We start from the raw sequence: 19,522 nt of genomic DNA on the forward strand, positions 1-19,522 counted from the left end.
CAGCTTAGTATGAACTTTCTCACAGAAGAAGGAAAATGAAAGAAAAAAATGTAAATGTCCTTCTTTTTTTTTTTTTTTTTTAAACTCTTCAGAGTAAGGCCAATAATCTCTGCCTTTGGAAGATCATAATAAAAAAATTACTATTCTAAAGTTTCCTCTGGTTTCCAGGTTGGTGTTCCTTCCTTTTCCTTTGTTATAAATTGGAGTGTGTAGCAGTGTGTGAGGACCCCCAGATCTCAGTTTTGAGGTGCCCAAATAATAAAAGCAGCCAGCAGTGTGAGCCTGTCACTCATGATCTTCATACACTTGTGAATCACCTTATTCAAAAGCATGATTAGAAAATATTAACGAGGGGAGACACCACAAAGGTAGGCCTCTTTGGGGTGTATGTTGAAGAGGTAGTGTTGTAAAATAAATTTAGGAACAGTAATTTTTTAAAATTAATTTTCAAGACAATGTAAAATACACTCTCATGATTTGTTCCTCATAACTAAAAAACTAACTTCTAAATTCTCTTTGCTATTCACTTTTGGAACCCTCTGTGGCTTGATAGAACCTCTACTGGAAGGGTATAAAGCAAGAGTAAAACCCATATCAATCAATGTGTGTTGCTACCAGCTATGAGATGTGAGGCAAGATTTCAACAACAACTTGATTATTCGTTACACTGGACCTTCATTTCCCCATGATCTTGCTCTTACTTTGAAGTTATTTATGCCATTTTAGTCCTTTTCATTTGAATTGGGATCCATAAAAACACAAGAGGATTCACGACATCTTTTTAAAAACAAAATATTTCTTTATGATATTTCAGTGTCCTGGGTTATATACTTCTTTTGGAAGGTTTTAAAATAAAATAATGGGTGGTAGAGCAGTAGCCCTTGATAATATATATTAAAATAGCCACACCAATAGTTAGATTGTCCAAAATGGGGCATGGAACCATATAATCCCATACCCTTTTTCTCTTCCATTGATTTATTTTTCTTCCTCAAAACCACTAGATACAAATGCCCCTGAGCTCTGCAAAACTTTCAACCATCCTGTCATGACCCCCACGGATCACATTTGGAAGGGTAGCCACAAGAATATTTGCTTTTGTGGCTGAAGCAACAGCCCATCAGCTATTCTGTTTTTAACTTACATGAGGGCAGGGGCCCTTCAGCAAATCAAAACTCCATCCGAGACATGGAGCTGGGCAGTTCTCTGGATGGGCGTTAGGAAGCCTGTAGGATTCAGAGGAGCTCCTGAGGACCTTGCCCCTCGCCTGAATGGCCTGGTAGGGAAGCAGCTTTTATCCTCCCCAGACAGGAAGACTGTGATGGCTGATACACACAGAGTGGCCCTGGGTGAGTTCACAGATGCCAGCGTGAGATTATCCTGGCATGACTGTAGTAGTAGCTTAGAGGGAGGGAGGAGAGTCATGAATATATGATGTGGGAATGAGGGTGTGGCACGTGGGAAAAGGAGAACCTGTCCCGGAGGGGGGAGGCCACCTGGTACAATGTCCGCTTCCACAGAAACCAGCTCATGGTGTCCCAATGCTCGGGGCTCCCTCACCGTTCCTCCTCTCACTTCTACATGAGCAGGTTTGGATAAAGGTACAAGTCTCACCAGAGTCTGTGGTAAGTAGCAATGGTGCTCTCAAATACCATATGTATTCTTTTGTCAGACATCATGGCAGGAAGATAATTATTATTTAATAATCCCATGATACTTTATTTAGACTCAAAAGCACATTTCTAGGTGCTTAACAATCATTAGCAACTACATAGTGGACATTTTAAGATCTCCATTACACAGCAGAGCATTCCTTGAAAATGAAAAATTACCTTTCAAAGCATTACAAGAAACTTCTCCATAAAGGAACTTAACAGTGGGATTATTTATAAGCAGTCTAAATTAAATTGCTTGCTTTTAGACAGCAGCAGGCATGAGCAAAATATGAAGGGGCTTTAACTTCCATTTTCCCTATATTTGGGTTTTTCAAGAGTATGATCCATTCTAAATTTCAAAGATAATCAGAGCCTTGGAAGACTTGAGAAATAAAAGTAGAAATTGGGTTTGAAAAATAGGACAAGAAAAATGATCATTTCTGGGTCGGCCTCCGATGATGTCATCATAGGTTCTAAATGTAATAGCCAAGCAGTGTATACTAACTCTTTCTGCCCATGTGACCTCTAACATCAATTTGGGCAAAACAACTAATATTTCAATAATTTTTTGGCTGAGAAGTGAGATGAAGGAGGAAAAGATTAAAGAGAGTTTACAATGCCAAGGATGAAACGATGTCTGTGTGTGTGTGTGTGTGAGTGTGTATGTGTGTGAGTGTGAGCGCGCACGCGCACGCGTGGGGGGCCAAGGGGAGGAGGCATGAAAACTAACTCTTCCAGCACACACCCCTTTTGCTACTACAAGGGCATCCAGCAATCACATTTGCAATAGTAAAAATGCTGAAGAATCCTACAGCCCCTTTTCTTCCACGATCAGCCCTCTCCTCTCCTAAAAGCCCTTCTTGCTTTATTGGTGCCGGAAATTCTTTAGGGGTTAAATGGGGAAGTGCAGCCACTACCATTGTTGCAATAAATAAATGAATGAACCAGAACGAACCAGCAATCCATCCCTGGGTAGCAAGTATCTGATTTTTCTCCAATTAGAGACATCAGCCAGCAACCATATATTTTTAAAAATTGTTTTTTATCTTTTCATGTGTGTGTGTGTACATTACAGACACACATGCAATATACAAAAAGAAGCAGTGCCCTGCATGCACATACATCAATACCTTTAAGAACATTTTTAGCATTATTTATTTCAATGAAAAGACAGATAGCTTTTAAAAAATTAAACAGGCTAGCCACTCATCTCAAAGGCCTTATATTTTGCACATACAGCAGATACAAATATATACACACAATCACTCACACACACACACACACACACAAAGGTTTTTTTTTTTTTTTTCCATGCCATAGACAATGCTAAAATATCTGAGCTCAGGTTGCTATGCCAACAGATTTTTTTTCTAAAATGAATAAAATTATTAGAAGGGAGAAAACATTCTTGACTCCCTTCCTTCCATCCATGAAGCCCAGAGAGGCTCAGGGAGGGCGAGAGGCTGCCAGACGGGGAGGAGGGGAAGGAAGGGAAGGTGGGTAGAGGGGTGTTTGCTTACCAAAGATGCTGATTTGATCGTGGCAAAGCGCTCTCTGTTCCGGTAGTGGAGGGCCTGGCTCTGAACTGACTGGGTAGGCCGCGGCTCAGGCCTGGGATCGCCGTGGCCCGCCTCATCCCTTATGAATACATGATCCTGCAGAAATGGATAAAAACAAGGAGAAAGTCCAGCTGTGCTCTTTCCTCGCCGGCTGCCTCTCTCTCACCCCTCTTTCTGCACAAGCACTGCTGTTTGAAATGCATAGTTTAGCTCTCTGCTAGTCCCCGCAGCTCCCACGGTACAAAATGAATAAGCAACACATTGCAGCCTTCAGTTAGGAATGTCAGCTGATCGCTAGTGGGATGCCTTCTGAATCCCTGGCAGGCTTTTTCTTTACCTCCAGAATTACATATATGCAAAAGAAAAAAAGAACAGAAAAAACAATGCAATGTACAGACTTCTCAGAACAGTTTGCTTAAAACGCTGTAACCAAATAATTCCTTTAAAAATGTCATGTCCATGTCTAGCAAGGAGGATGCTGGTGGCTTTTGACATAAAAGCGAGCCTCCGCCTCATTCCCTTGAAAGATCTGCGTTCTCAATTGAATTTTATTTGAGATCTGGTCGGTAGGATCATCGTTCTGTCTAGAACCAGTGGAGGCGTGTGCCGAACTGCCTCTCTATCTTGTGCTGGGAAGATTCGGCAGTCACTGAGGGATCCTGCTTTCCAGTCATGATCGTACACAGTTCTAGCACCTTCTCTCTACAGCTTCTGAAAGGATTTTTTTTAGATTTAAAGAGACAGGCGTACAATTTCAGCCAAATGATACTTTCACAAATTCTCCCTCAACTCGGTGTCGGTATGTCACCAGAGTGAGTAAAGCTGGAATTTAATGTCCTTGTCTGATTTAATCAAGCCTGTGTTTCTTGATAGGCGAAGATGATTAATCTTATTCTAACGCCCAGTGAAAAATCACATTCCCTGGAAGGATAATAATGGATGTTTCTTAAACGCAACTGAAATGACTTTTAAAGGGGAAAATGCTTTCAAAGGACAAAGCTCCTCTCTATAAAGATGAGATGGTCAGTCAGTGAGTAGCTCTGACCCCTCAGGTAAAAAAGGTACTCGAGTAATTTGCAGCTAAAAAATGTACAACTGTGGGGGATTTTTAAAGAGCAACACATTTAAGATGGGGAAGGAGAAATTCATTCCTTACTTCCCTAGGGTTTTAGAAGGAAAACCATTTGTGAAGTCAGTTTTGCATTTTGTCCACGATTCCTTGAAATTTTTAATAATTGCCCTTTCCTTCTTCAGAAAATAGGAACTAAAGAGGCTTAGAAAACATAAAATTTTATTATTGTCTAAAAATTTGAAAAGCCAAAACACATATATTTCTTGGAGGAAATTAAATTATACACCCAGATTTTTATGTAAAAGCAAGTTCTAGATTAAACTTATCACTGGACTGATTTTCTTTTTCCTCTTATAATTTAAAATGTTTTGATATATTGGGAAGGTATCTCCCGTTACATCTATTTCATCTATTTTTAGACCTTTTTTTTCCATTTATGTGTCAAAATTCAAAAATGAAGAGATCTTTAATAAACATGCCATCCTGGGATGTTCTATAGCTGTGCTATTCAAAAAGATAGCCACTAGCCACATGTGGCTATTTTAATTAAGATGAATTAAATTAAGTTAATTTAAAATTAATTAAAATGAAACAAAGCATAAAATTCAGTTCCTAAGTGAGACCAGCTACATTTCAAGCATTCAGTAGCCAGAGTTAGTGGCCACCAGGTTGGGCAGCACCAATGTAGAACATTTCCATCATTGCAGAAGTTCTACCAGACCATGCACAATTGGTTAAAAATTGAAACTTACAAGAAACTGCTTCAGGGGGTGGGTTAAAATTACTCTGTATTACTTCCGGGAAATCTGAACTAATTTCACAGGGAATAAGGTGTATGATTGGGATTCCTGCACCAGGTGTAAGGTTCTAAAGAGGAAGGCCCTGGGATCTGCTACCATTTCATTACTGTACATTTATTTATAAATCATCTTTATGTCCAAAATTGAACTTCCTTAATATGACAGCCACAGAAAGGCATACAGCCTTAAATGCCAGCAGACACAAGAGAGACAGGAGGCAGATGCCTGTGGTTTTATACATAACCTTACCAAGTCATAGTTTTGGTGACTATTAGTTGGCTAACAAATTAAATACACTGATTGAGCGGGAGACCATAAATATGCAGTAGCAGCTAAGTTTCACACTGTAAAAATGTGGTTTATGAAGATAAACTAGTGACAGTAGAATTCACGTCACCCACATGTCAGGTCAAAATAAAACTTGTTCATGCCCAAATTAGTGTAAGTTGATTAGTTTGTTTCATTTCTAATAGAAATCAGTATTTTGAGGTTAGAACCCTGGTTATCAAATTAAAAGCCATGCTATATTTTGTAAGTTTTTTAAACATAAAGAAATTGGAATACAGCGGAAAAGTTAAAAATTCAAAATCACGTTGTTTTAGTTGATACATGTGTAATGAAATTACCCACTAAGATATATTTTACAAACAATGCTATTTTAGAAGGTAGTTCAAAAACAGGTCCAAAATTTTAATCTACTTTAAATATAAATATAATAATTAATGATAATGGTATAATTCCTTGCTTCTTCCTAATTTTTTTTCTTTTATAAAAGAATTCTTAGTTTTCCAGGGCAGTTTTCTATCAGAAATTAAAAGTCTTCAAATATTATGCAAAAGGCAATGAAATGAGGTAACACTTTAGCCTAACAGTAGATACCCGTTTCGAGTGAATTAGAAAGTGTGTGTGTGTGTGTGTGGGGGTGTGTGTGTGCGTGCGCTACGTTTTCATGTGTGTGCATGTGTGTGTGTATTGCTGGAATCAAATCCAGGGCCTTGGACTTGTTTTGCTACTGAACTACATCCCCAGCCTCAGGTAATAAATTTTTAAAAATACTCAATTTCACTGTATAAAATACATTAAAAACTCCAAAGATAACTTGATGAAGCAATTTTTTAAAAAATGTTTTCTTAGTTGGAGATGGACACGATATCTTTATTTTTATGTGATGCTGAGAATCAAACACAGTACCTCACATGTACTAGGCAAGCACTCTACCACTGAGCTATAGCCCCAGACCTTAATGAACCAATTTTAAAAAGAGGGTAATGTGATCTGATAAGTAGGCCCAAACAAATTAAATATTGTTTGTTACACTGTCCCATCAGGCAACAGTCCCTTTGAAAATGACCACTGTACTCCGCTCCCAGAATTTCTGAACTGCATCCTTTTTTTTTTTCCTGGTACTGCAGATTGAACCCAGGGGTATTCCACCACTGAGCTACATCCTCAGCACTTTTTATTTTTTTGTTTTGTGACAAAGTCTCATTAACTTGCCCAGGCTGGCCTTAAACTTGGCTCCTTCTGCCTCAGCTCCAGAGAAGCTGGGATTACAGGTATGTGCCACTGTATCTAGCTCTGAACTGCACACACTGTAAGATTCATGATGGAAAGGATCAATTTGTTAATTTATGCAGTTAGGCAGCATATGCAGATTATTTGCCAATGAAGATGAGAGGGCCAACATCAACTCTGAAGAATTATTTCAGGAGATGAAGAAGAAATATCATGTTCTATTTTACCAAGATCAAATATATGGCTTGGGTATAATTTAACCTTAAAACATTACCATCCAGGAACCAATAAGATAGTTCCTTGAATTTCCAATATGATTAGGGACCTGCTTTAAGTCACTGTGTGCTAACCTGATAAATTACAACACTCTTCCGTTATAAAAAATAAATTTCCACAGATTAAAAAAATGTTGTAATGTTTGTTCAAAATCTTTAGTGGAAAGAATATTTTACGATATAGTGAAAAATATTAACTAGGAGACATAAACTTTATTCTCATGCCCTGGACAATGGGTTTTTGCTCTTATCTAGAGGTCCCCACTAAGCATCTGGTATTACACATCTGAGATGCAGATTCATGGTGCAATCACCTGCCTAGAGTTTATGCTACCTTGAACTTGGCTTGTAAGCTGTTTCTGAGGGCTCCAGTATGTTTGGGGTCTTCCTTTATCACAACGCTCATCATACTCACTTGTCTGGCTCTGCGTGAGAGGGTGAGCTTTTTGAAGGCAGAGCAAATGTGATTTGAAACATCTCAGTCTCCCCAGCACCGGGCACAGTGCTTGATACTTAGTAGGCATTCAGTAAATGTTTGCTGAATAAACAAGCTCAGAATAGAGCTTTGAGGAGATTTTTGAGAAAATGACATTTTCTCTTGGATTATTTAACAGAATTCAAATTTGTATTTCATAAAACCTGCCACTCTGTACTCTAAGAAAGTCATAAAATAGTTACACACACACACACACACACACACAAGCACACATGAGCACACCTTTCTGGGGTAGGTGTGCGCGCGCGCGTGTGTGTGTGTCTAAGAATGGCTTTTATCCCATGATGTGAAGACCTCTATAGACTCCCACACTTTTTATGCTGTGGAAAAGGGACTGGTAGACCCCACCATCTCTCCTTTGTTTTATTCCTTTCAAATCCATTCCTGATGGTTGAAGCAGGTACAGTTATCAGGACCTGGGGCTGGAGTGTGGGGAACAGAAGATGGAAAGACAGTCAGGGAGGAAGGATGACAAGGAGATGAGGGCGAAGATGTGACTAGAGGGAGGGTGGCTGCTTTGGACATTCATACATTAAATTACTTAAATTTTTTTAAAAAATATTTTTTTAGTTATACATGAGCACAATATTTTTATGTGGTGCTGAGGATCGAACCCAGTGTCTCACGTGTGAGAGGCAGCGCTCTGCCACTGAGCCACAACCCCAGCCCGTTAAATTACTTTTACTTTGCCAAATGTGAATCCAAGAGTCAGAGAACTTGCCTCTCTGTTGAGCAAAATAACAGGAGAGGCCACCAGAGCAAGTGAAAATTAAACCAGAACATCCTATCCCCCAAGGACATTTCTTCTTCTTTTTTTTCCTCCTACAAAAATGGTGAAAGCTGTTTTTTTTTTTTTTTTTTTTTAAAGAACAGGGGAGAAACAACTGAAAAGAATGATTAAAAATATTTTCCATAAGTAATTCCCATTAAAAAAGGGCCATTGTGTTTGAATTTAATCATACCTGAAATAACACTGATTGAAGAACAATGCCTTTAAGATACTGACGCCTCATGATCTGTAGAACAGAAGGAAACAGCAGGCAAAAGCGGTGCTTTTAGACTTCAACAAAATGCAAGTCTGCCTGGTTTTTTGTTTGTTTTGGGGATGCTGGGGATGGAACTCAGGGGCTTGTGCATGACAAGCAAGTGCTCCAGCACTGAGCTACGTTTCCAGCCTCTAAGTACACCTTTTAATTCACAAAATTAAAAAAAAATAGATTTTATCATGTAGGACAAGGTTAAAGGTCATTTGCTACTGCTATGCATGCAGTGATTGCAAGCAGTAGGGAGGAGATCCAGAAGCATGTGAGATGATGGCAGAGAAACTAAACTGGATTTGAAGTTTGCTCCGGAGTCACTTCGAAGAATCAAGATTTGAGGTATGAAGTTGTGTACCTAAGAGTCTTCCTTTGGCTGGGTGTGGTTATGTGCACCTGGGAGGCTGGGGCAGGAGGATCCCAAGTCTGAGGCCAGCTCAGCGGCTTAAACAGACCCTGAGCAAATGGACTACCACCACCACCATCACCATCACCAAAAGAGTTCACAGAACACATACTGAATGCTTCCTGTGTGACAGAGTGCTGGAGGTGAAGAGAGGTGTCCTTGAGGGGCTACCAGTTCAGGGACAGGTGGCATTTCTGCTACTGAAAACTAGGGAGAGGAAGTGGAATAAGAACTTAAAGTCTGTTTTGTCAGAGTATACTTTTAGACTTATCAATTTTGCTCAAAAAGATTAGCTTAGGATCTCTCTAGGGGCTGGGAAAGACTAGGGTGGAGGTGAGCAATAGGGAGAGAGCCAGGTAACCTGAAACTCTGATGCCGATGGTAAATTTTCAGCATCCTGCTTTAAAACGAGGGTGAGCCTTGATAGCAGACCTGTCCTGCTAAATCAGGGCATCTGTATTCTGACGCAGAGCACTTAACTGCAAGTAACACGGGCACTAGTTACACATGGCCTAAAAGTCAGTTTATTAGCTGGGCACCATGGTGCAGGCCTCTAATCCTAGCAATGGGAAGCGGGGTGTTGAGATAGGAGGATTGCCAAGTTCAAGGCCCTTCTGTAGCTTAGTGAGGCCCTAAGCAATATAGTGAGACCTTGTCTCAAAATGAAGAAGGAAAAAAAAAATTGCTGAGGATGTAGCTCGGTGGTTGAGTACCCCCTGGGTTCAATCCCTGGTAGCAGAAGGTCAGGTTACTTCTTGTATAAAATGGTAATCTGTTTTACATCTATGATTAACTAACTTGGTGTACACCTGCTTGAGTATAACAATCAGAGAAACAAAAAATTCCTCATCCCTCTTCTTATATTTTGGTATTTATTAAGCATATTCTTATTGTCTTGGGCATTATTATTGAACAAATAATTCTTTCAAACCATAGAGATCATACTTAAGACTATTTAACCCTTTAATCAATTATGTTCCAGAACCAGATTGGTAGGATGGTTAGCATTTGGTAAGTAATCCATCCACCCATTCACTCATTTTACAATTATTTACTGAGTGTCTACACCATGGCAAGCACTATATAGCACTGAACAAAGTAGGCATAGTCCTTGCCCAACAGTTTACATTCTAATCATGAGATAATAAACAAATTATTAATAATATGATTTTATATTATGACAAACATTAAAAAGAAAATAAAATAGGATAATGAGATCAAGGTTAGAAAATTGCTTATTGTATGAAAATTTAATAATATATTAGCTTTTCTAAGATTTTGGGCATGAATCCAGGAAAAACTGGTCAATGTTTTAAAAAATTATATTGCTTGACTTCTTTCCAAAATAACCTTTGTGGCCAGGCACAGTGACACATTCCTGTAATTCCAGTCATTCAGGAGACTAGGACAGGAGGATTGCAAATTCAAGATCAGCATTAGCCGCTTAACAAGACCCTTTCTCAAAATTTAAAAATTAAAAAAGGGATGGGGATATAGCTCAGTGGTAGAGCGCCCTTGGGTTCAATCCCCTGGACCAAAAAATAAAAAAATAAATAAATAAAATAAATTCCCACCCCCGCTGGTCAGAAACTAGACTAGACTCAGATATGCTCTGTCCAGACTCCCTGAAGGAAGTCTTCCTGCTCCACCTGCATGGAGAGCTGGTGGCAATGGTCTTAGGTGTCAGCCCCTTCAGGCATCATGTCAGCTGCAGAGCAAACTTGCCCAAGAACACATCCTTTCCAGCTGCCCATGTGCAAATGACTGATGGAGGCTGTGGCATCTAGACCTGGCCATTCCTCCAGCCAGTGCTTATTGTGGGGTGGGCGGAGGCGTCCAGCGGACCTGCATCTCAGCCCATACTGCAGTCCTCTCCTTCCCACAGGTGTTCATCCAAGGGGAACTTCCATTTTTATTTATTTTTGTGGTACTAGGAATTGAACCCAGGGATGCTCTAGCACTGAGCCACACCTCACCTCTTTTGATTTTTTATTCTGAGATAGGGTCTTGCTAAATTGCCAGGCTGGCCTCCAACTTGCAATCCTCCTACCTCAGCCTCTGGACTTGCTGGGATTATAGGCTTGTACTACTGTGCCTGGCTCCTATTTTTTTCTTTTTAATTGGTGCAGTATGATTACACATAATGGTGGAATTTGTTGTTACATATTTGCACATCCACACAGTATGACAATGTAATTTGGTCAGTTTGTTTCCCATCACCTCCCCTTTCCCTCCCCTGTTCCCCTACCTCTACTGATCTCCCTTCTGTTTTCATAAGACCCCACACACACTCCCTCCACACACCTTTTCCCACTTTTTTCTCTCTACATTCCATATATGACAGAAAACACAGGACTCTTAGCTTTCTGAGGAAAACTTCCTCATTTAAAGAAAATCTAGCAGGGCTACGCTGTCTCATTTCTTCCTGGAGAATCCAACGTAGATCACAGTGTTCCCCACACTTACATGTGACACAGTGGAGCTGCCATCCATCTGTGTGGAGAAGGGTCTGATTGGGCCAGTGGCGTCTAGATCCCTCCTTTCTAGGGAGATTTAATAGACTCCAAATAGAAAATGGAAGAGAGCAAAGCACACCTGTCCTAGCTGAGGTGCGGTTGAGAACTGCTTTTTTTCAGGATTATAGGAATAGAAGCACAGAATTCTAGACCTGGAAGGAATCTCTGAAATCATGCAGAATAAATCTTAATTTTTCAGTTGGAAAAACTGAGGCCCAGAGAGGGTTGGGACTTGTCCAAAGTAAAATACAACTAGGAGTGGCAGAAAGAACCGGAAACTAGTTTTCCTCATTCCTGTAGTCTGACACGCAGAATTTTCTACTGAGAGTTTAAGATCCTATTTCATTTATGTGCTCCAATTTTAGGAACTTGAGTAGATTAATAAATATAAACTTTCTGAATAATTTTGCACTTATATTATTTTTAAAGATAAAGTGTATTTGGGCTGTGGCTGTAGCTCAGTGGTAGAGCGCTTGCCCTGCATGGGTGAGGTACTGGGTTCAGCCTCAGCACCACATAAAAATAAATAAATATGTCCATCTACAACTAAAAAACTAAAAAAAATATATATAAAGTGTTTTAAAGCTCAGGTAGTAAGACTAAATAGATGCTATGCACAGAAAGCACATTTGACATTAAGTTTTTGCATATTATATTGAAATTTTTTCTAGCCTACTTGTAATTCAAAGTTAACCCATTCAACTTTTTATTTGCAGATGTTTCAATTCCATGGAACTACAATTTCCTTATATATTTCATAATAAAATAGAAATACATTACATGAAAGTCATCCTGACCATTTTTTGGGTGTATGTGTGTATCAAATGCAATTATGTACTACCTCCAATGATAAAGTGTACCTATTCTTCTTCAGTGATCACATCAGAGAGAGAAAAGTATTAAAAGAGCTGCATTATCACAGGTATCTCTATAATAGCATGCTAAAATTAAAATTAAAATCCCCAAAGAATTCTAGGCCAGGGCCTTCTTTCTTGTTCCACACCAGGGGTATCTTCTCCCAATTTGGGGGTCCTATCTGAGAGGTTCTGGAGTAAAAAGATATATTCCACTTGCCCTTCTTTGGCTCCTCGTACTCATGGAGCTCCACAGGTATCAAAAAGGAGAGAGCCAGACCTGTAGATGCCCATGATGGCTCCCTCCAGAAACAGCCCAGGAAACCTTTCCTACTCCTCAAATACATGACTACTTGCCCATGTTCAATGGCAGCTGCGGCAATGCTGAGCCTAGCTAGCGGCTTTCTGTCACTTCTTTCCTTAAACTTCCGTGGTTCCTGATAATCCGGGTCGCTGCTGTCTCCCCCAGCTTGCTGTCCACCACAACTCCCCAGGCTTTAATGTCTCTGGCCTTTCCCCTCTTCCGGGGACATGCAGTACTCCTTTTGTCTGAGGGCCTTTGGACTTGTTGCTTTCTGACTTAGCTCAGTGTATCCCCCCAAGGTCGCTAGCTTCTGCTTGTCTTTCAGATTCAAGATTAAATTTTCTTGTCAGGTAGGCTTTTCAGTATTTCTCTCTAGATTAAGGCCTACTTTTTGGGGGGTGTATGTGTGCATCAAATGCAACTGTGTACTATCTCCGATGATAAAGTGTACCTATTCTTCTTCAGTGATCAGAAGAGAGAAATTATTGAAAGAGCTGCATTATCACAAGGTAGCTCTAAAGTAGCATGCTAAAATTAAAATTAAAATCCTCAAAGAATTCCAGGCCAGGGCCTTCTATCTCGTTACCACACCAGGGGTATCTTTTCCCAATTTGGAGTTCTATATGAGAGGTTCTGGAGTAAAATGATACATTCCACTTGCAAATTTCTTAAAAACTTTATATCGTTCTTCGTGGGATTATTTGTTTTATCTCCCCCACAGATGACAAGCTCCATGAAGACGCCTTAACTATTTTATTTTCCCTGTATACGTAGGTCTACCATGGTTCCTTGCACACAGTAAAGGTTCCCACCTGTATTTGTTGAGTAAACGATTATCAGTTCTAGAAAATAAACATGCATCCCACCACCATTCATGACCAGGCACCATTGTACTCCCTCCTGCCCTCTACCCTTCCCCAGTTTCCTTTTAATCCCAAGAAAAAAGCAGAAGTGAGAGAAGTCTAAGTGAAAAAATAATATTAAACATGTTTTTTCATGGAATTAGAATGATCACTGCAATTCATTAAAACAAGTATATACATTCCTCATGTATCCCTAACAAGAAAAAAGTTATAAGAGATCCTTTTCTATAATCCCATGCTATAGGCTGCTTACCCAAAAAGTCTCTCAAAACACTGTTTGAGAATTCCTACAGCTAATTATTGACAATTCTATAAAATACTATACAGAACTGTTTTGAAATATGCTTAAAACTTAAAAATATTTTTTTTCATAAAGAATGTCATCTTTGGGGCTGAGGCTGTAGCTCAGTTGGTAAAGTGCTTGCCTCACAGGTGTGAGGTACTGGGTTCAATCCTCAGCACCACATAAAAATAAATAAAGATACTTGTGTTCATATACAACTAAATAAATATATTAAAAAAAGAATGTCACCTTTAAAAGACTCATACAAAAGGAGACTATTTAATTGGGAATGTAGACCAAAATTAAAAAAACAGAAATATTTGTTCCAAAGTCAGAATACTTAAGCCGGCAGGAAGCTAGCCTTAGAAATACAAGTAATATATCCAAGAAACAGAAGAGTAGAACCCTTTTTAAAACAGATGGCCTGGGGCACCACCAACAGGTCATACCTGGAAAGCTTTGATGGTATGCGGCAGGAAGGTCACTGGTTTAGCGAAGGACGTCCTGGATTTGTTGATGTTTAGAGTTATGGATTTATTTTCCTTTATTTATTGATGCTGGTGGACATCAGAGCAGTAAGAGAGGAAGAGGTAGAAATAGCAGAGACAGAGCCCACATAGTCCTTCAGTATCCTTTTACTGTCAGAAGACTCTCAAGTGCTAGGTTTAGCCCCACATTTCAGTTGCAAAAGGGAACTGACCAGACAAGCCCGGTGTCTGAGCCACTTTCGTGTGAGTGATAAAGCCGGTGCAGAAGACACTCCCAGGAAACTCACCTTCTTGTGCAGCACAGAGGAACTGGAATTCACTGTGCTTTCCTCCTCGTGCATCATGACGAGTTCCGAGCTGCTCTCATCCATGACCTCTTGCATGCTGTTCACACTGCTGCTCTGGCTGCCGGTGCTCACCGACATGCTTGGGATGGAGTGGTTGCTGCCCAGGCTGTCCACTTCCCTGTTCAGATTGGTCCCATGTTCGTTGTCCTATAAAAATGCGCATCAGGGTTAAAAAAAAAAGTAACTATAGACAAAGCTGAAATCCACGACTAAGCTCTGAAGCATGCTCCATCCTGCAGTGCCAACTCGCTTTTCTGCCAGTCTCCAAAGATAAACACTCTGGGTCTTGGTTCCATTAGTTCCCCCACCATTTTCATGTACCTTTTTTGGGAGGGTGCTAAACCCAGGGGCGCTTTACCATGGAGCTACATCCTCAACCTTTTTATTTTTTTATTTTCAAACAGGGTCTTGCTAATTGCTGAGGCTGGCCTCAAACTTTCAATCCTCCTGCCTCAGCCTCCTGAGTCGCTGGGATTACAGGTATGTACCAGGTTGCTTTTTCAGACATTTCAAATTCACTCTACGCTTTCCCCGGGGGCTATTGTAGACATGGGATAGAAGATTCCAAAGGCTTCCATCCCCGGGTTTTCCCCTGTCACACACAAGGCTGTCATCAGATTGCTACACTAAGCAGAATCTCCCTGGGTCTGTAAGAGATCTTTGGAACATCATGGTGCTAGAGAGAGACTGCTGGCCACCAAACAGGTAGGACATCTGCAAATAGAGCAGTGGTCACCTGAAACTGAAGTAGAGTGGAAAGAGTTTTCAGCAATGTGACAAGCAATATGCTCCTCTGCAAGTCATTATTGAGTAACTTTATATCTAAGCAGGGATATTAATTCTACTGTCCTAGACAGGTAATTAAATTCTGCCTCCCTTAAGCAATCCTATCATGCTTACCTCCGTAATCTTATTAAACATATCTGTTAAATAATATTGATATTCATCACTACTGGTCCAAAGACTACTATTTGAAAAGTGGTAAAATAATCTGAACATATAATTTATCTGTCACAGTGGCATATCTTTTGATATAAGATTAAATAATGTAATTAAATGAACTTGGCTACAAATAAACTTTCTTTTCATAGAACCACACTGTACACATATAACTTTAATGAATTGTTACTTAGTCATGGCAATATAAGGAATCACAGGGTAATAAAAAATGATAGATAATAAATTTTTAATAGATTTATTTTCCCAATTAAAGAGGATCATTTCTATGTATGTAAACAAGAGATTTGTATAGCTCAAATGTCATTTTCTGGGTTTCATTTTTATGATTATTGGTAAAATAAGTTAATTTTTTTATATATTAAAAAGCTAGGGCCTGGGGATGTGGCTCAAGCGGTAGCGCTCTCGCCTGGCATGCGTGCGGCCCGGGTTCGATCCTCAGCACCACATACAAACAAAGATGTTGTGTCCGCCGAAAACTAAAAAATAAATATTAAAATTTCTCTCTCTCTCTAAAAAAAAAAAAAAAAAGATAATTAGAATTAAAAAAAAAGATGTTGTGTCCACTGAAAACAAAAAAATAAAAAATATTAAAAAAAAAAAAAAAAAAAAAGCTAAATTCATTCATCCTTCCTTCCCTTTTATTTAGTTTTAGAGGTAAAGGAGTTCTTTCTCTCTTTCTTTAATTGAACTTAGGGCCTCACAAATGCTAGATAAGTGCTCTACCACTGAGCTATCTCCCCAGCCCTTTTTAGTTTTTATTTGACACAGGGTGTTCCTAAAGTTGCTGAGGTTGGCCTTGAATTTATGATCCTCCTGCCTCCTGAGTTGCTGGGATTACAGGTGTGCACCACTGTGCCCAGCAGGGTCCTTCTTTTTGTTCAAGGCTAATTCTTGCAGCAATGCACTTGTTTCAATCCATCCCACTTTTTAAACTGCATCTCCTTCCTTCACCTTCAATGCCTCTGTCCTGGCTCCACATCCTCTGTACCCGAGGCCTGCCCCATACTTATGAACCTTCTACATGCTGACTACTTCGTACTGATCTTCTTAGCCAAACTTCTGAATCTTAAAATGATGGACTTTAGCTGTCTCCACTTTTTCTCATCTCTCATTTGTTCCTAATCTACAATGTGTCCTACCTAGTCCTGTAAAATTGCTTTTATTAAGGTCATCAAGGATGCCTTAATTGTAAAGCCTGGTTCATATTATATATATATCTGTGTGTGTGTGTGTGTGTGTGTAAAATATATCTCTTTGTTTATCCTGACCTCTCTGGCATCTGACAGCATCCTGTCTCAGATCTTCTGAAGTTTTTTTTTTCAGAAGAGGTCTGCAATGCCTTTATTTCCTGTGACACACAGGCCCTCTTTCCATTCTCCACTCAAGCCTGTGACTCACTGCCATCTGAATGCTCTTGATGCCCAGCCTGCTCCCCACTTTCCCGGACCTCTTTCTTGTGCTCCAGGTTCGTATACCCCAAGCATCTGCTGGACATCAATGTTCATGTGTCCCAACCGTCACCACCTTGGTTTTTGAGCAGTTCTTTTCAGGAGAACCAGGAGCTGTCTCTCCTTTAAGAACTTCCTCTATATACCATGTCAGTAGTATATGATGCTGGGACCTTAAACTCATTAGGCACCACAATGAAGTCATTCTAAACCCATTCTTTTTTTTTTAAATTTAAATTTAAATTTTGGTACCAGGGACTGAACTCAGGGGCACTCGACCACTGAGCCACATCCCCAGCCCTTTTTGTATTTTATTAGAGACAGGGTCTCAGTGAGTTGCTTAGTGCCTCGCCATTGCTGAGGCTGGCTTTGAACCTGCAATCCTCCTGCCTCAGCCTCCTGAGTCACTGGGATGACAGGCATGTGCCACCAAGCCTAGCTCTAAACCTACTCTTTCTCCTTAGTTCTTATTGTCCATTCTTGGTATTGACATCCTCTTAAATAGTTGGGCTCAAGTTCTTAGAGTCACCTTAAACTCCTCATCTGTCACTGTCAGTTTCAGTGAGAGGCCATGTGTTGGCAAATCTATCTCTGAAATGTGCTCCTCCCCCTCCTCCATTCCCATTGTCACTGTCCTTACTACCTCTGGCAAGGATTGCTATCTAGGTGGGGCCCAGGTTGCCAGGATAATCCTCCTAAAGCTCAAGAAGATAAAAACCTCATGCTAAGGATGGTGGAAGAGGGACACTTGCTTAGGGTGACACTGCTGAGCTGCAGAGAACTGCTCTGCTTATAACACCTCCTCCCCTGAGTCTAACGTGGCCTAAGCCTATTTGTCAAAACCCACCCATGTCAGGTGCTAGAGGAACCTCCATGAATTGCCTTCAGCAGACCCATCCCATCCCACAAAGGCAGGCTGATACACTCTTCAGCACTTTCCCTAGATGGCCTTCAGAAGAGTTCTTTTAAGATGGTCTCTTCTGCAACCCCGAATGTCTCTTAAGGGAGTATTTTTATCCTCAAAAGTCTTTCTCACAGTGCCCAGCCCAGAACTTTTGCACATAGTAGGTGCTTTGCCCACTGGAATAAACTGAACCTACTTCTTCATCCTCCTGGGACTCGTTCAAGGGTCCATTTCGTGTTTCTTGGAAAAGGATCTTTTTCATTTTCCGGTACTGGAGGTTATCGAGCTCGCGGACGGCATCTTTTGTTCTCTGTATGAGGTCAATGAGGACACGCGGTGGCCGTTCTCGGCGAACAAAGTCGTGCTGATTGAGGGAGAAGAAAAAAGAAACCGATAATGAAGAAACATTTTTAGGTACAAGATGATGGTATAAAAGTAAACAGAGAAGTATAAAACAAGATGATGGATTTTGCAGAAATAGCCAGATATGATTTTCATGTCAGGTACCCTCCCATAAATCTCATGTAGAGATAAGTGTGCTTTTATCTTCTTCCTCAAGCTCCATTTTGTAGATTTTGACTGAGAGTTTGTATAAGAAGTCTTCTTTTTGTTATACAGATTTAAGACACGCAAAGAGGTGTTTTGGTATACATAGACACAGCAAAATGATAACGACAGTGAAGTCAATGAGCATGTCCATCCACGTCACATCACTTTGTGTGTTTTGTGTGCAGCAAAGTACCTTAAATCTACTGCCTGAGCAAATTTCCAGGATGAAATTATAAAACAGTATTATCATCTATAGTCTAAATGTTGCACTTTGGCTCTCTACACCAATTAACTGCAAGTTTGTAACTTTTGATCTCATCTCCCCATTCTCCAGCCCTGCAACCACTTTTCTACTCTGTTTCTACAAAACATTTCTTTTATTTAGATTCTATGCTTAAGAGAATTCCTGCAGTATTTTTCTTTTTGTATCTGGCTTTCTTTTTACCCTTAGCATGATGTTCTCTAGATTCATCTATGTTGTTGCGAATAGTAGGCTCTCCTTTGTTAAGGCTGAAAAATGTGTGTGTGTGTGTGTGTGTGTGTGTGTCTTTATTCTTTCATCCACTGATGGATGCTTAAGCTGTTTCCTGATTTGGGCTATTGTGGCTCATGCTGAGAGGAACGTGGGGCTGTACATATCTTTACCAGATATGATTTCATTTCCTTTAGGTATAGAACCGGAAGACAAATTGCTGGATGATATGGCAGTTCTACTTTAAATTTTTTGAGGAACCTCCGTGCTGTTCCATCAATCTACATTCCCACCAACAGCGAACAAGGCTTCCCTTTTCTCCATATCCTTGCCAGTCCTTCTTATCTCCCGAGGTTTACTTTATCATATAAGTAACAAAAATTACAAGAACTTCAATAGTAACAGAGAGGTTTGTACCTTTCAAACCTGAAACAATATAATAAGCAAGAGCAGAGCAAAGCAGAGCCTATTCTTGCTGATAATTTGCCTCGATCCTCCTCTCCACCACACACTATCTTTTGTAAAACAGAGTTGTGCATATTTTGTTTTCTGCTCCTGGGGTCACATTATATATGCTTGAAAATATGGCAGCTGTTCAATCTATCTAGAGGTCAGACTTCTGGCAACTTCATTTCCCCATGCAGATATAAAAGCAGAAATGAGGGGAAAGCCTCTCTGAGGAGGGGAAATAACTGCCCCCACCCCTTCCTTGCTGTCAG

General features: G+C 40.1%; 1 protein-coding gene across 5 annotated transcripts in view; it reads right to left on the reverse strand.

Annotated features, from left to right (window-relative positions):
- Window positions 1–19,522, reverse strand: part of Taok3 (TAO kinase 3) — a 191,395-nt gene that overhangs the window by 30,589 nt on the left and 141,284 nt on the right. For 4 of the 5 annotated variants that reach the window (XM_046456449.2, XM_046456451.2, XM_046456450.2 and 1 more), the window contains 4 exons: window positions 17,979–18,146; window positions 14,411–14,617; window positions 8,335–8,388; window positions 3,176–3,310 (listed from right to left, as the gene is read on the reverse strand). In XM_046456449.2, coding sequence (XP_046312405.1) covers window positions 3,176–3,310; window positions 8,335–8,388; window positions 14,411–14,617; window positions 17,979–18,146 — 564 coding nt within the window. The remainder of the gene's footprint in view (window positions 1–3,175; window positions 3,311–8,334; window positions 8,389–14,410; window positions 14,618–17,978; window positions 18,147–19,522) is intronic. The other variant, XM_046456453.2, reaches the window with a different exon arrangement.

Source organism: Marmota monax, unplaced genomic scaffold (assembly GCF_021218885.2).
Source record: "Marmota monax isolate L192 unplaced genomic scaffold, Marmota_monax_Labrador192_F-V1.1 WCK01_AAM20220418_F8-fsc00185, whole genome shotgun sequence".
Lineage (NCBI taxonomy): Eukaryota > Metazoa > Chordata > Mammalia > Rodentia > Sciuridae > Marmota > Marmota monax.